Source organism: Neophocaena asiaeorientalis, unplaced genomic scaffold, assembly GCF_003031525.2.
Source record: "Neophocaena asiaeorientalis asiaeorientalis breed wild unplaced genomic scaffold, Neophocaena_asiaeorientalis_V1.1 scaffold46, whole genome shotgun sequence".
NCBI classification, from domain to species: Eukaryota; Metazoa; Chordata; class Mammalia; order Artiodactyla; family Phocoenidae; genus Neophocaena; species Neophocaena asiaeorientalis.
In genome coordinates, this window is record NW_020175393.1 from 15,969,646 (window position 1) to 15,987,067 (window position 17,422).

A 17,422-nucleotide genomic window follows, 5' to 3' on the forward strand; every position below is an offset into this window, starting at 1 on the left:
ATTCAGCTTTTTGTGTCAACTCTGAATAATTCCTTAAAAAGTTTAGCATCCTGTATTTTGTTACCTTTCCAGTAATTCCGCAGAGGGAGCCTGTGGAATTCCCTTTCCCTGGAGAATTAGAGATGATCATCCATTCAGAATGCACAGGTCCTGCTCTGCCTGGATTAAGAAGGGCAGACTCAGTGACTACGCAGAGTTGGGGCGCTGTGCTACACCCTACTGTACCCTACAGCACCGTGCTGCTGTAGAGGTGGGTGTCAAGAGAAGGTGAGGAAGAGAAGGCTAGCATTCAGGGAAGGCAGCCACAGCCCGGAGCCTGCGTTCTGATGGGGATGCACAGAGCTTCCTTTGTTGGTCAGATCCGGATTAGGCTTTTGCCTGATCCACTGGAGCAGAGCCTGGAATCTTTGAGGTGGGCTTGTCCCCGGCCAGGGAGGCGGAAAATCAATTTGGCTGGCAAATGAGATCCCCCAAGAGCTCAGTGCACACTCCATAATCTTATCCACTAGCAGCTCCGGAAATAAATGCCTGGGCCCTCACATATTCATGGGGGAGGTGAGGCATAAATCAGGCTTTAAGGATTGGGGGCAAAGGCAATGGACTTTCTGGCTGGCTACTAATTAATCAAGCACAGAACACCTCAGCCTAGCAACCTAGCACAGGCTACTGCTGCTTTACTCAACTCTATTTTCATTTCAATTAAAACAGATATCAAATGAAATTCTCCCCTTTAGCCGATGCTGCTTATGCATCCCCCTGTTCTTCCTTTAATTAAAAAACATGCTTATTGCAATACTTGCCAGAATCACTTTAATGGTATTTTAATTGTAAGGTCTCTGCCTGATTAAAAAAAGAAAATATGAACCGGAAAGTGTTTGCAAAAATGTTCTCAGGATGCAAGAAAAGAATCACACACCGCCCCGAATGGATGCCACATACTAATTCCTTAATTAGCCTGGCACCGCTAGTCAATTGGGCAACGTGGAGGAGAAAACATATCGGAAATAAAATCATTGACTCAGAGCCATGAACAATAGGGAGGAATCGTGTTCATCAGCTCGTATTTCCCTTGTAGGAGAGACAACTGCATAAAACTAAAAATACCATACTCAGGACAGGCCCAGTCAATGTGGCCAGACAGATTTTTTTCCACTGTTCTTTGGGAAAAGAGTAGCTGGGCCAAAGACACATATTAATCAAACTATCAAAAATTAAATACAAAGAAAACATATTAAAAGCAGCAAGGGAAAAACAACAAATAACACACAAGGGAATCCCCATAAAGTTAACAGCTGATCTTTCAGCAGAAACTTTGCAATACCCAGAGAAAACCATAATTCAAAAAGAGTCATGAACCAAAATGTTCATTGCAGCAGCTCTATTTACAATAGCCAGGACATGGAAGCAACCTAAGTGTCCATCATCGGATGAATGGATAAAGAAGATGTGGCACATATATACAATGGAATATTACTCAGCCATAAAAAGAAACGAAATTGAGTTATTTATAGTGAGGTGGATGGACCTAGAGTCTGTGAAGTAAGTCAGTGAAGTAAGTCAGAAAGAGAAAAACAAATACCGTATGCTAACACATATATATGGAATTTAAGAAAAAAAAAAAGGATCATGAAGAACCTAGGGGTAAGTTGGGAATAAAGACACAGACCTACTAGAGTATGGACTTGAGGATATGGGGAGGGGGAAGGGTAAGCTGTGACAAAGTGGGAGAGAGGCATGGACATATATACACTACCAAACGTAAGGTAGATAGCTAGTGGGAAGCAGCCGCATAGCACAGGGAGATAAGCTCGGTGCTTTGTGGCCACCTAGAGGGGTGGGATAGGGAGAGTGGGAGGGAGGGAGATGCAAGAGGGAAGAGATATGGGAACATATGTATATGTATAAATGATTCACTTTGTTATAAAGCAGAAACTAACACACCATTGTAAAGCAATTATACTCCAATAAAGATGTTTAAAAAAATAGAGAGAGTAGCTGGGCCAGCTTAATTGGTTTCCAGTCCTGACAATCCTATATGGTTCCCTCTATTGTTTTAGGCTAGTAGTTCTCAAACTTGAGTCCATCAGAAACACCCAGAGGTCTTAAAACACAGATTGGTGGACCTTGCCCCCTCATAGTACATTTGCTATGGGGCCCAAAAATGTGCATTTCTAGCAAGCTCCCAGACGATGCTCTTGCTACTGATCAGGGAGCACACTTTGAGAACCACTGCTCTAGGTAAATGAAGCTTGTTCTAGATGTCCATAGTCCATAGTCTAAAACAGGTTGAAAATACAAAGATGGAATTGCAGATTAATTCACTTTGTCATTCAACTAACATTTGCTGTTATTTCCAAGCCCTTCTGCTAGGTGCCATAATAAAAATATTAAAAATACACTTTCAGAAGGTCACAGTGAAGTTTAATTGCTCCAGGTGAATAGAAATACCCTGGTTTTAGTGAACTGGCCAACTTTACAGATAACCAAGAAAGAAGATAATGGTGATGACTCAGCCTTTTACTTTATCTATAAAACATAAAACTCATGAAGTTAACCTTATCAATGAATTAACTCTATGCTAATTACAAAGTATAAACATATTTGTGGAAGAGAAACATTTAAAGGAATTCAAAACACTGAGATGTAAATAAATGCCTTTTATTATAGCTACTGTTGTCAATTACTAGTTAACTAAACCTTGATCTCCTTTCTACCTCGAGAAAATCAAAACTTCCTTTTACCAACAAAGTTTCTGATATTTAAGTTCTGAAGCCCCTCAGCTTTTCCATGGATTCTTAGAAAGTCACTTAAGGCCTCAGAAAGAAAGGAGAAAACGGGGAAGAAACTGTCTTCTCCAGGCAGGTAAAAATCTCCGTAACTACCAAGATACCCACTGATTCAAATAATCTCCTTCTTTCTCTGTATCAAAGGTCAATTAGCATTGATCCAATCACATTTTTTTACCAGCCCTGCAACCTGATACGTTTCTCTGAGCAATCTGTTATTTAAAAGGTTCCAAATATAATTATTCTCTGAGTATTGTAACCATGATTCAGCTACAACATAATAATTTTAGAAATGAACAATAATAGTCGTTCATAGTACTTATTTAAAAAATGAGCGTACATCCTACCTTTACTTGACCCCCAGGAATATTACAGTACATGGGAAATGATAATAATGAAAAGCTGTCTTCAGTATATTTCAGTCTGCACAAGAATCCCAGATACATAAGCATCCCAGATTTCTAATTTCACTCCCAGTCTGGATAAACAGGACGTGAGAATCATTAATCAACAAATGAGGTAGAGAGGTAAGGAGAGACCAAGTCCTGAAGGACATTGTAAGCCATATCATGGTGTTTATACTTGATGTTAAAGGCTAACAGAAAGTCCCAGAAGGGTTTTAAGGAAGGATGTTTGAAATATTTATTTTTTGTTACTGAAAATATTGTAGCTTCTGCGGTAGGAAAGGACTGGTCCCTTTCAATAGCATTTTTCATGTTACAACATCCAAGTTGTCAAGACATAAACTGTAAATTGTTTAATATCTATCTATCTGTCTGTCTGCCCATCTACTGAAAGCAAGTCCTTTCTCATAGCAGTGGCTTATCTTTCATTTAAGGCTAATCAAGTATGTCTGGGACTGTTCTCTGGAGGTAAATATTGTAAGTCATTGTCTGACTGGGAAAAATAAGGGGTTTCAGAGCCAAGTGTCCCCCCACATTAAAAAGTCTTTGTCTCTGATCTCCTGATACACAAATAGTAAATGAAATTGGTCACTGTCTGGACTAATCCACTAACATTTGAGGATACCAGGAAGGACTCTGATTACAGAGAAATTCACAACCAATATTAATCTGCCTCTTCCAGTCAGAAATTCAGTCATTCAACAATTATTTGAGTACCTACTATGTGCCTGGAAGTATAATGATCCTGGCAATACAAAGGTGAGCAAAAACAGACCTGGCTCCTGCTTTCTTCAGCTTACTTGCCTAGATTGCACATTGCCAGAAGGTAAAGGGCAGAAAAAACACAACCTAATATTAAATTTTGTAAAGAATTAACATAAAAGCAATTCATATAAAAGTTATATGAGTTGTATATGAATGATATTAAAGTTCTTAGCCTATGAAAAATCCTATCAATGATCTACTTAGCTTTGGATATAAGCAAGGTCCCCACTCATAAAGTAAGTAACACCAATTTGTCACCAAGAAAAGACTGACACATAGAGATGCACAAAATTAAGGGAGTTAAGGGTGGATTTCACAGAACTCAGGTAAATGTTTTCTGGTGCTGACTTCTCCATCTGGCTTCCACTTAAGATCACTGCACAGCCCAGGCCCTTCTCAGCACCATGCTTGAAACTATGGGAAGGAAGTTTACCAATTCCTTTACCACACTTCCCTCTCAGGGCTACAGATGAACAACATTAACAGCTGGTAGACATTTATACAAGCCACTCTCCTCCTGTAAAGGGAGGAAGTCACCACCATTTCCATTTTGTGCACTGATTTGAGGCCCAGATCCTTACCCAAAGCCACAGGAAAGTTCATGGGTGCCTCATATTTGAACTCAGGCCCCCTGTTTGCTGACCCAGCCCCAATCAGACAACCTTGTCACCTTGTCTGTACATAATCATCCAATTTCCTGCCTTGAAGGGTAGCTTTCAGCTGGAAGAAGAGTCAATTCACTCAATCTCCTTTTGCAGCCAACTTGCACATAAGTTGTTTTAAACTTACCCATTTGAAACAAATTTTATCAGTTCACAAAACCCTCCTATGTTGACCAAGACATTCTATAGTTAGGAGAGGAAGAAAAAAAAATATTAACAGGGTATTTCATTTGTATCCAATGCCTTCAGATGGATTTCCTTTAAATCCAAGCTGCTCTCAGTGAAGTCTTAAAACTGCAGACACGGGGTAACCTGCCCCGTAACTCCCAGGGTCCTGATGCACAGAGAGACCACACAGGATGTCCCAGGAAGTCCTGTTTCACAGCATTCCCAGATCACTGCATTGTAAAGCATTATGTGAAGCATGCACCTACTGAAACTGAGGTCGGTTTGGTTCTAATTAGAAGGAACCAAGTGTACAAACCCTGGGATAAAAAGGCTGTGCTGGATACAGCACTTAATACCTCACTCCGAAATCCTCAAACCCTTGAATAAGATGAAGAAACTGTAGGAGACACACAGATGGCCAACAGGCACATGAAAAAATATTCAGCATCACTAATAATCAGGGAAATGTGAATCAAAACCACAATGAGGTATCACATCACACCTGTTAGAGAGGCTATTATCAAAAAGACAACAAATAACGAGCTGGCGAGGATGTGGGAAAGACGGGAACTCTCCTACACTGTTGGTGGGAATCTAAGTTGGTGCAGCCACTGTGGAAAAGAGTATAGAAGTTCCTCAAAAAACTAAAAATAGAACTACCATATGATCCAGCAATTCCACTTCTGGGTATCTATCTGAAGAAAACAAAAACACTACTTCAAAAAGATATATGCACCCCTATGTTCATTGTAGTATTACTTACAATAGTCAAGGCATGGAAACAACCTAATGAATGGATAATTAAAATGTGGTGTATATATACGTGTGTATGTGTACACACACACACACACACACACACACACACACACACACACACACTGGAATATTGTTTAGTGATAAAATAGAATGAAATCTTTCCATTACAACAACAGGGATGAAACTTGAGGGCATAAGGCTAAGTGAAATAAGTCAGAAAAAGATAAATGCCATTTGATCTCACTTATATGTGGAAGATAAAGAAAAGAACAAAACAAAGAAACAAACAAAAAACAGACAAATCTAGCTCACAGATATTGAGACCAGATTGGTGGTTGACTGACGTGGGTGGATGAGGGGTAGGCGAAATGGGTGAAGGGGGTCAAAAGGTACATACTTCTAGTTATAAAATGAACATGTCCTGGAGATGTGATGTACAGCATGGTGACTACAGTTAATAATACTGTATTGTATATTTGAAAGTAGCTAAGAGAGTGGATCTTGCAAGTTCCCAACACAAAGAAAAAAATTTTGTACCTATCTATGGTGACTATTGTGGTGATTATTTTGCAATATATAAAAATACCAAATCAGTATGTTGTACACCTGAAATTTATATAATATGTCATTTATACCACAATAAAATTTTTTTTAATTTTTAAAAAAGAAACTCTACAATGAACCCAGTAGTTGGTCAAGAAAAGATGGCTCATCTCAATAAACCAAGAATATGCATTGCTAGACTATAGAAATCACCAGTATAACAGACTAAAAAGATGTGAGTGTCCTCAGAACTGTGAAATAAAAGAAAGCATTTGAAGAAAACGAGACCACATTCCCAACTGCAGCAGAAAAACACACTTCCACAAAGTCAAAATGCCAAGGAGAATGAAGGCAACCTCATGGATAACTGCTACTTCCACCTCTGTATCCTTCCCTCTCTTGCCGTAGAAAAACACTTCAATATGCATTCTGAAGATAACAGAGGCAGAAGCCATCTGAGGTCTTTATTGCCCAGCTAATTCTTTGAGTAATCCAGTTTGCTTTGTATATAGAAGCAGCCACTAGCTGTAAATAAAATTGCAACTTAGGCCTGACATGCAACCATCTCTTCTGTTATTCCCTTCAATCCAAAAGAAACAACAACTAACATGAACTGAATGCTTGTACTGGGCCAGACCCTGTACTAAGGGCTTTAGAAACATTCTTTCATTTAGTACCCAGAACATCCATAAGTGTTGGGTGATACATTGTAGTATGGCTACACAATAACAAACAGTAAACGTTAGCAATTGCTGTCCCTGCTGCTATTACTAAAACAGGCCTTACTCTAAAGAGGAGAAACTTGAGGCTTACAAAGGCTGTGCAACTTGCTCAAGGTCACAAAGCCGGTAAGAAGCAGAGCCCAGATTCAGATTCAGTTCTTTCTGGCTCAAAAGCCTGCCAAGCATTTAACTGCTTTGGTATACACCAGTAGACCAAGAAATAGAAAATCACATGAAAGGAAGCCAGTGCACTATTAAACAGCACAAGTTTCTGCTCAAGCCTTGTAAAATGAAGGTACTGTGAGTAATAAGAAACTACAAAATGTCTTCCTCTTGAAAGCCCAATGCCAAGGGAAGAGGGGTTTCTAGAGTTCATCCTCCCCTAATTGACCCTTTATTAGTCATCAGCTCTAGACCACTTCACATCAAGCTGCTTGACCACCAGGACAGAGAGTCACTGCTTCATTCAGAAAATATGGATGCTTCCCCAGCTACAGACCACAAGCCCAAGATCCTTGCCCAGAATCCATAATAGTGTACACAAGAGGGTAACGTTCCGTCTCTGTTATTATGGCTCATCATAATTACCTGGAATAAAATAATAAATTCAGCGATGCCTATGGCCGTTGGGCATCTTAACATAAAAGAATGAAAAATATAATTAACTAAATCAAGGCAATATGCCTATTTCCATCCCAGCTCATTAGTATTAATTGATGGGGTTAATTCTCTTTTGTGTTTAACAGTACCTCCTAAAAAATAATTTAAAAAAAAAAAGGAGAGAAGAAGGAATGGAGGGAAGAAATCGAAATGGTAAGTAGACAAAAGTTCTAGGCCTTTTGCTAATTAAGATGAAATCATAAGCGATATAGCTGAAGCTCTTATCAGCGTCACAAAATAATGTGCCATTTTTTCCAAAAAGTTCAGGAATCAGTACATACAGCAGCATAAATAACAGAGAAAACTTAGTCTTTGGGTGCCATTTCTCAATTGCCTCGAAGAAATTTATAATCCTCCTTTCTACTATAAGTTTTACTTGTAAGAAAAAATAGTGTGTTCTATATAAACATAAGGAAGGCACAGAGAGTTCAGAACTCTCAAGAGCCATATGTAGAACTGTTGGTTTTCCTGATGGAGGAGCCTGGTCCCTGTATATACTGGGATTCTGGTTTCCATGAATGGAGAAAATATGGAGGATGCAGTATCTTCATAAAGTAGTTCCAAATGTAGTTCCTAGGTGATCTAGTTTCACTTCTATTTAGCACTAATCCTTTCAAAGTGTGTACATACTTCATGTGGAATGTTTTCTTCATAATACTGTGGAAGTGGCTGACAAAGTACTTCCACTATAATACTTTATATCTTGTTCGTTAAAATCTTTTTTTGTTTTTTTTTTTTTTTTTTTCGGTACACAGGCCTCTCGCCACTGTGCCCTCTCCCGTTGCGGAGCACAGGCTCCGGACGCACAGGCCCAGTGGCCATGGCCACGGCATGCGGGATCCTCCCGGACCGGGGCACGAACCTGCGTCCCCCGCAGGCGGACTCTCAACCACTGCGCCACCAGGGAAGCCCCGTTAAAATCTTTTGAATAAATTATTTTTTGGCTTGAAATTTTTCATGACTTGTTTCATCCCATAGATGGTATCAAAAAATAAAGAAAATTTCACACAGCTGTTTTTCTGATACCATGAATGGGTATGAAAAAGACAGACAGTAACAGATACTCAGAGAGTGAATTGCTGTTATTGACGATGATGATAACAATTCAATCTTATACTTGAATAGATTTTTATTGTCCTTCAAGTATCTTCACACCTATTATAGATGAAGAGAAGACATTAGGGGTTGAGAGCTACACCATATCAACCAGATAGTTGAGAGCTGGGGTTCTTCCCCAGTGAAAGCCTTCTTCATATGTCTTTTAGAAACAAACAAACAAAAAATAACTTAGCAGTGGATTTTGTATTTCTAACTCATAAAGATATACTTTTTTATGTAGATGTGTATACATGTGTATGTATGTGAATATATGTAAATTTATGTATTTATGTGTGTACATACGTATATAGATAGATACCAGTGAGCACAACTAAGGACAGTAAAAGCAAATTAGTTGAGAAAAGAAGTGATATTTAAGAGAGGAAGAACTTCAAAATTATACTTCTTAAATTTCATCTGGGATCTGAATTCTGCACCATTTTACTTGTCCACCCATTCAAAAATCAACACATGTACTTTGAGCCCACATCATGAGTCAGGCACGGTCCTAGACACTGAAGAGACAGCAGTAAATAATTGATGGAAGTTCTCTGCCTTTTTGAGCTTATCCTAGCAGAGGAAATGAACTGAAAATAAACAAGTAAATTATAGTATCTCATGTAGTGATAAGTGATATAAAGAAAAGTAAAGCAAAATAAATGGAGTAATAGGACTGCTATAATTTTAGAAAAGATGGCAAGTCCTCTCTAATAAGTTGACATTTTCTCAAAGAGAGAATGAAATAAGTGAGCTAGACACGTGAATATCTGGAGGAAGAATATTCCAGGCAAAGGGCATTGTGTGCAAAGGCCGTGAGGCAGGTGGGTCACTGGTATATTCACAGAAGAGCTGGAGCAGAGTGAATGAGGAACGCAAGGTCAACGAAGGGATCAGAAGTTTAATAATGGTGTGAACCTTATTCCTAGTGAGATGAGAAGCCATTGGGGTAGGGGTGGTTGAGGAGATAAGATCTGACATATTTTAAAGGGTGTGGACAATAAACTATTGGGGATTATTTTAGCATATAGCACAAAAGTCAAATACCAATGACTTAAACACATGAAGGCATATTTTTCTATCACAAAAAGTACTTCAGAGGTGGGCAGCCCCAGGTGCCATGCTAGTATGACATCAGAGTCCCGGGTTTCTTCCATTCTTCTGTTTCCTCATTCTGTTTTTTGGCCACACCAAGGGGCATGTGGGCTCTTAGTTCCTGTGCCCTTGCAGTGGAATCATAGATTCTTAACCACTGCACCTCCAGGGAATTCCCTATTTTTCCATTCTTAGCAAGTCAACTCATGGTCCAAGATGGCAGTTGAAAATATAGCTATCACATTTACATTCCAGGAAGCAGGGAGGAGAAAGAAAGAGGGACAAATAGGGCATGCCTCCTACTAAGCCAGCTCTACCTTAAGAAATGTCCTAGATGTCCTGCACCACTCTTCCCCTTACATATCACTGGCCAGCTCTTAGCCACAGGCTATGTCTACCTACAAAGGAGATGAGGAAATATAGCATTTTAGCTGGATACACTGCTGCCCCAAATAAAAACTGGGGTTCTTGGGCTTCCCTGGTGGCACAGTGGTTGAGAGTCCGCCTGCCGATGCAGGGGACATGGGTTCGTGCCCCAGTCCGGGAAGATCCCACATGCCGCAGAGCGGCTAGGCCCGTGAGCCATGGCCACTGAGCCTGTGCGTCCAGAGCCTGTGCTCCACAACGGGAGAGGCCACAACAGTGAGAGGTTCACGTACCACAAAAAACAAAACAAAACAAAATAAAACTGCAGTTCTGCTACTAAAGAAGACAAAAAAATTAGAAACGTGGGAACCAGTTAAGAAGTTGTTTGAAATGGTCCCAGCCAAAAGTTAGGTTGAATAGGACTAGGTTGGTACTAATGGGACACATGTTGAAGATTCAGCCAGTAAGACTCACTGATGGATTGGTCATGGAATATAAGAAGAAGAAAGATATCTAGGGTGCCACCAAGATTTTTGGCCTGAGCCACTGGCTATTAAGTGAGATGGGGAAATTCCTCCCACATTGAATCTGTGTGTATATTGATGTCTACACGATCAAAACTTGTCTCATGTACAAAGTACATGCTCTTCACCTCCTCTCCACTATCCAACTCTAATCTTACACCCTGGACACTCGGATTACTTCTGTCTACATTCTGCCTTACCTCCTACGTCACTGTTTTAGAACTAGACATTTTACTCTTTTATATTTGCTCCCTAATTACTTTTTCTTTAATAGTAATGCACATTATTCATGTTAAGCATTATTCCTCACTTCTTGTGTCTCACACAGAGCTCCTGGGCCACTTAATAAGCATTCACAAGTCATCTGTTGAACCAAATTTCATCTGTGTCCTTTCCCAGTTCTCATGCTTTCTAGAACCTATGACCCATATCTCTGTGATTAAAATCTTACTTTCACTCTAGGCAACCCTGCTCCCTACCAACAACTCCTGTTTGTACAGAAACAGGTGTCCACCACTTATCCTCACGATCCTACCCATGGGGGGGATGCTTCACATAACAGACTTTCCCTCTCCATGGGATGAGAGTTAGCCCTTCTAAACCTAGTCACTTATTCTAAATAATGAGAGTGAAGTATTGCCTGAACAGGAACATTTAGGAACAACCACCACTGAAAGGTGACAGCTTGGGGCAAGTATCTGGGTTACTAGGATCTTGAAATCTCCAAGAGTGGAAGACAGGGACAGGTATCCACATACCTCTGCCTTTCCCTTGCCCTCTCTTCTCCTCTGATGCCTCTTCTCCATCTTCAGTCTCTGGCCCTATCAACAAACACCATTCCTTGCTGGAACATTTACCTGGAACTACTAGGATATCCAGAGATTCAGATGGGCTGAGTTTGAGGACTTTTAGCTGCAAAACTTCTCCCAAATTGTATCAATATCAGGCAAAGACCCTTGAGCTCCTGAAGGGCATCCCATCCTCCAACAGGATTTGACTCCTGTGGCGAGAATCCTGGTTAAAGGCCTGTAAAGAGCATCTTTTCTCTGAGCTGAGACTTGAAGTCTGTAATTTTCTTTTGTCACTGCCAGTCCTTAGGTAGCTGCTAGCTGTCAATAAGTCAGTACTCCCCATAGCCACTGGCTACACACACACACAACCACCACCAAAAAGACAGGTCAGGAGCTCAAGCTCACAGGCCTTTTTCCTAAAGGGTACTAATTAATTGATTTGCCTGAAATCTTCTCCTTGCTACCAGAGGGAAAAAAAATAAGCTTGCAGAATAAAGAATGTAAAATTCCTAATAAGTCCACCTGTAAGAGACGGGTAGTAACACTCCATCAGTTTATCCTCTGTAAAATATTTTATGCTCCCTCATATAGCCACAAGCTTACTTTAACAAGAACAAACGCTCCTGTAAATGTTAAATATATTTATAGTACAGAATGGTGTTTTAGTGCAGTTTTATAGATCTCCGTAACTAATCACACTTGCCAGTGAACAAGAGTCCCTTTGATAACCATTCGTTATTATCTGCCACTGAAGGAGGCAATGATTTTTATTCTCATTTAACAGATAAGGAAACAAACTCATGAGGAGGTAGAAACAACTGACTTAGTCACTTGGTAATGAGGGGGAGGAGTTAAAATTTGAATTCTCAGTCTCTCCCCAATTCCCAGACCCTAGAGCTATGTGGCCGGTTTTGCAATAAGGAAGCCTATTTATATGACTTTCCACGGGACAAGGAAGTCAAAACCGCAACAGGGTAAAAGCAGGAAGGCATTGCTTTCTTGGCAGAGAATTTCAAAGGCAGCAGCATTAACTGATTTCAGAGCCTTCTGCTATATCGTGAGTGCTGCCAGGGACAAGCCTGAATACAAAGGACTTGAATAAAGGAGGATATTCTTGGAGAACACTGATCACCCTCTTGCATTTGAAAAATTAAAATAATCAAGCTCTGTGCTTTTAAGAGTCAAAAGAAAGGGCTTTCATTTTGAACCTTCTGACCACTTCTTCCTTTCATAGGGAAATCTCAATTTGGTCTGAGAATAAATTGTCAACCAAGGGCTGGAACTTATCCAAAAATTTCCCCTTCCTTCTGCCCCTAAAATGATAAAATCATATATAATAATGCCACCCCCATCTCCAAACTCCGCAAACCTTTCACGTGCAGGAAGTTGAGGATGCTGGTGTTGGTGTCCAACAGGAGCAGCTGGCCTTTCTCTACCGTGACATTGTCGCCCTCTTGTGGCACTCGCTCGGGAAACCAGCTGTGAGCCCTGGACCACCTCCGGCAGAACTGAAAGGGAAAGTTGCCCTGGAAAACAGGTTTTGTTATTTTGTTTTGTTTTGTTTTCAAGCAGGATAGTCTGGGTGATCCATCAGAACAGAAACTCCTTAAACTCAAATTAATCTAAATATAATTTTAAACATCTCCATAAAATTAGTCACCCTCGTACAACTAACTCAAAAAAGGGAAAATACGGAAGGGGCAAAGTTGTACTCAAAGTTCTTCTGTGTTCAGCCTCCGGAATTCTCCAGCGATATGCTGGTAATACTTTCTTACCTTTTTGCCCAAGAACAGCCCGTCTTCTACCTAACAGATGGGGTCGATTCCATTTTTTATTTTTACAGACGTGTATTGAGCTTTGGACAAAAAGTCATAAATAGCCAGGAATAGAGAGAATTAACACATTCTGCTTGATGGGTGGCATTTTGCTTTACATAAATGGTACCACTTTTCACTGGCTCTACTGCCAAGTGTCCCTGTCTTATAGGAACATTCCTCTCTCCACGTGTTCAGATCCATCTTCCCACCCTGCCTCTTTTGATATTACTGATGCCTTGCCCTCTGTGTTTGGTGCATCCATGCTGGCAAAGTTTGTGCACAGGAAAAATGCCAGCTGACTTCAGATGACAACCCAGAAGCTCTGAGGGAGGTGCCGGGAGTGGGACTGTGAGGCGCCTAGAGGAGGAAGCACCCTTGACCTCCCGCAGTCTCCCTGTCAGAGCTTTTGGCTTCCTGTTAATTTACAGTCACACTGAACTCACGTGGTTTTCAAACCAAGGATGTGAAAATCACAGAAAGCAGTATCTGGCTCATGCAAGAGGCAGAGAACAGGTTTAAATGTCCTGTGCAGCTACGGAACTGTAATTCTGATAAATGTAATGAAATCCTCTTGGACAAGGTGATTAGCTCAAGATCATACAGATGACATGGGTATGCCTCTCTCCCAACAGTTCTTCTTCCCACACAGATTCCAACCTAATGCGAAGCCCCAGTTCCTATAAAACAACTGCCTAGAAAGTCCTCTTGTGAGATGTTTGAGGCAGATGGAAGAAGATCGTGAAGAAGGGGAGGCATGTTTATAATACCAATAACTGCACCTCCACAGAGAACAGTGCCCTGGAGTATTTCTGAGAGAGAAAATGGACAAATGTGTTGCCAGAAGGCAGTAGATTTTCCAGGTGTACTGACCCCCAGCTCACTAGTCCTGAGTTATATACTGAACCCGATCACCAACAAGACTTGGGGATAAGGAAAAGCAGGATCTTTTCATTTTCTGCATCTACAAAGGAGAAATAACTCAGTGACTCATCCCAATTTAAGAGATGGAAAGGCATCAGGCACAGTGATAAGTAGTCCCAGCACCACAGGAAAAAAAGAACGTGTGGTACCCAAGCATCACTGTGAGCTGTATGAACCGTGACCACAGGATGACCATCCAAACACTCAAAAAGTGGGAGAGATGTTTACCTCTCCACCTATTTCACACTGAAGCTAGGCATGGGGAGGTAAAATTACAGAAGGGGCTCCTCATATGACTAGACATTCTACCTTCCTATAATCCTTTAATTCACTCCTGCAGAATCCACAAAGAAAAAGGGGGGCCAATAAGAGGAAACTGGAGTGGAATACATTGGTGAGAAGATGGAAAAGACCAAAAGATGGTGAAGACAACTCCAGAGAAGGTGAACCAGATTATCTGTAAGTCAGCCCTGAGTCACTAAGATAAGACATGTGAAAAAGCCTGGATTTCTAGAAGGTCAGAGATGGAAAGAACTCCTATCCCTTTATTTTAAAGGTGATGTTTCAGACAGGGTTTCTCAGCCTAGAGCTGCTTACGGTGCAGATTCTCTCAGCGCCACCAGCATGGAACCAAAAGCTCAGGAGGAGGGATCAATTAGGAGACTGGAGTTAACAAATACACACTACTGTATATAAAACAAATAGACAACAAGGACCTACTATATAGCACAGGGAACTATATTCAGTATCTTGTAAAAACCTATAATGGAAAAGAATCTGAAAAAGAATAGATATATATATCCAAATTACTTTGCTGTACACTTGAAACTAACACAACGTAGTAGATCAACTATACTTCAATTTTTTAAAAAAACTCTCAGGAGGTGGGAACAGGGATCTGTCATTTTAATCATCTCCTCAGTGGCACTTCTGCATCAAATTTTGAGGACCAATTCAAGGCAAGGGCTAGAGAACAGGGAGATAGATCCAAAAAAGGAACTGGGAGGCTCCCTTCACACCAGGCCCTGAAGCTCAGAGAAGGCCAGCAAGGGTGTGTGGATGAGCCATGAGGAGGAGTGAAGAATTCAGCTTCAGCAGCTTGACTTTTTCTGAGACGTGAGCCTCGTGTTCAGACCCAAGCCCAGCTACAGAGCTACACAAAAAACTTGTGCTCATGACCATCACAATGGGAAGATGTGGAACAACTAGACGTTGGTTAGGTAAAAGGAAGTCAGAGGAGGACCATTCCATGATGTCTTCCCGTAATTAACTTGAGAACCTTTCAAACCTCAAGGTTAGCACTGATACCTGTCATCCTAGCTCTGAGGGAATTTTAAAGACTTTCTCTCTGGCTCAGAAGCAGCTGTATCACTGGCTTCCTTCCTTGTGTTCCATCATCTTGGCCTGGCCGAAAAGCCTTTGAAAATTGCTATACTCAGGGCCTTTAAGATGGCGGAGGAGTAAGACATGGAGATCACCTTCCTTCCTACAAATACATCAAAAATACATCTACGCGTGGAACAACTCCTACAGAACACCTACAGAATGCTGGCAAAAGACCTCAGACTTCCCAAAAGGCAAGAAACTCCCCATGCACCTGGGTAGGGCAAAAGAAAAAACAGAGACAAAAGAATATGGATGGGGGGCTTCCCTGGTGGCGCAGTGGTTGGGAGTCCGCCTGCCGATGCAGGGGACACGGGTTCGTGCCCTGGTCCGGGAAGATCCCACATGCCGCAGAGCGGCTAGGCCCATGAGCCATGGCCGCTGAGCCTGCATGTCCAGAGCCCGTGCACCATAACGGGAGAGGCCACAACAGTGAGAGGCCCGTGTACCGAAAAAAAAAAAAAAAAAAAGAACATGGATGGGACCTGCACCTCTGGGAGGGAGCTGTGAGGGAGGAAAGGTTTCCACATACTAGGGAGCCCCTTCACTGGTGGAAACGGGGTGGGGGTGGGGAGCTTCGGAGCCACGGAGTAGAGCACAGCAACAGGGGCGCAGAGGGCAAAGCAGAGAGATTCCTGCACAGAGGATTGGTGCCGACCAGCACTCACCAGCCCGAGAGGCTTGTCTGCTCACCCTCTGGGGCAGGTGGGGGCTGGGAGCTGAGGCTCAAGCTTCAGAGGTCAGATCCCGGGGACAGGACTGGGGTTGGCTGCATGAACACAGCCTGAAGGGGGCTAGTGCACCACAGCTAGATGAGAGGGATTCCAGGGAAAAGACTGGAACTGCCTAAGAGGCAAGAGACCATTGCTTCTGGGTGCGTGAGGAGAGGAGATTCAGAGCACCACCTAAATGGGCTCCAGAGATGGGCAGGAGCCATGGCTATCAGCGTGGACACCAGAGACGGGCATGAGACACTAAGGCTGCTGCTGCCGCCACCAAGAAGCCTGTGAGCAAGCACAGGTCACTATCCATACCTCTCCTCCTGGGAGCCTATGCAGCCCACCACTGCCAGGACCCCGTGATCCAGGGACAGCTTCCCCGGGAGAACACACGGTGCACCTCAGGCTGGTGCAACATCACGCTGGCCTCTGCCACCACAGGCTCGCCCCGTATTCCGTACCCCTCCCTGCCCCCGGCCTGAGTGAGCCAGAGCCCCCTAATCACCCGCTCCTTTAACCCCCTCCTGTCTGGGTGAAGAACAGATGCCAGAGGGCGACCTACACACAGAGGCAGAGCCAAATCCAAAGCTGAACAACAGAAGTTGTGTGAACAGAGAAAGGGAAATCCCTCCCAGCAGCCTCAGGATCAGTGGATTAAATCTCCACAATCAACTTGATGTACTCTGCATCTGTGGAATACATGAATAGACAATGAATCATCCCAAACTTGAGGCGGTGGACTTCGAGAGCAACTGTAGACGTGGGGTTTGCTGTATGCAACTGACTAGATTCTGATTTATATGTTTATCTTAGTTTAGTTTTTACTGCTTGTTATCATTGGTAGATTTGTTTATTGGTTTGGTTGCTCTCTTTTTTTATTTTTTATTACTTTTTTATTTTAATATATATTTTTTAATTTTTTATTTTAATAACTTTATTTCTTTTATTCTATTTTTCTTTCTTTCTTTTTTGTCTCCCTTTTCTTCTGAGCTGTGTGGCTAACAGGGTCTTGGTGCTCCAGTCAGGTGTCAGGCCTGGGACTCTGAGGAGGGAGAGCTGAGTTCAGGACATTGGTCCACCAGAGACCTCCCGGCCCCACGTAATATCAGTCAGCGAGAGCTCTCCCAGAGATCTCCAACTCAACACTAAGGCCCTGCTCAACTCAACAACCAGCAAGCTCCAGTGCTGGACACCCCATGCCAAACAACTAGCAAGACAAGAACATAATGCTACCCATTAGGCACC

At 42.0% G+C, this 17,422-nt stretch overlaps 1 protein-coding gene across 11 annotated transcripts in view; it reads right to left on the minus strand.

Moving 5' to 3' along the window:
* PKHD1 (PKHD1 ciliary IPT domain containing fibrocystin/polyductin) overlaps positions 1-17,422 on the minus strand; it is a 600,926-nt gene that overhangs the window by 450,862 nt on the left and 132,642 nt on the right. For all 11 annotated transcript variants that reach the window (XM_024765924.1, XM_024765923.1, XM_024765919.1 and 8 more), the window contains one exon: positions 12,707-12,863. In XM_024765924.1, coding sequence (XP_024621692.1) covers positions 12,707-12,863 — 157 coding nt within the window. The remainder of the gene's footprint in view (positions 1-12,706; positions 12,864-17,422) is intronic.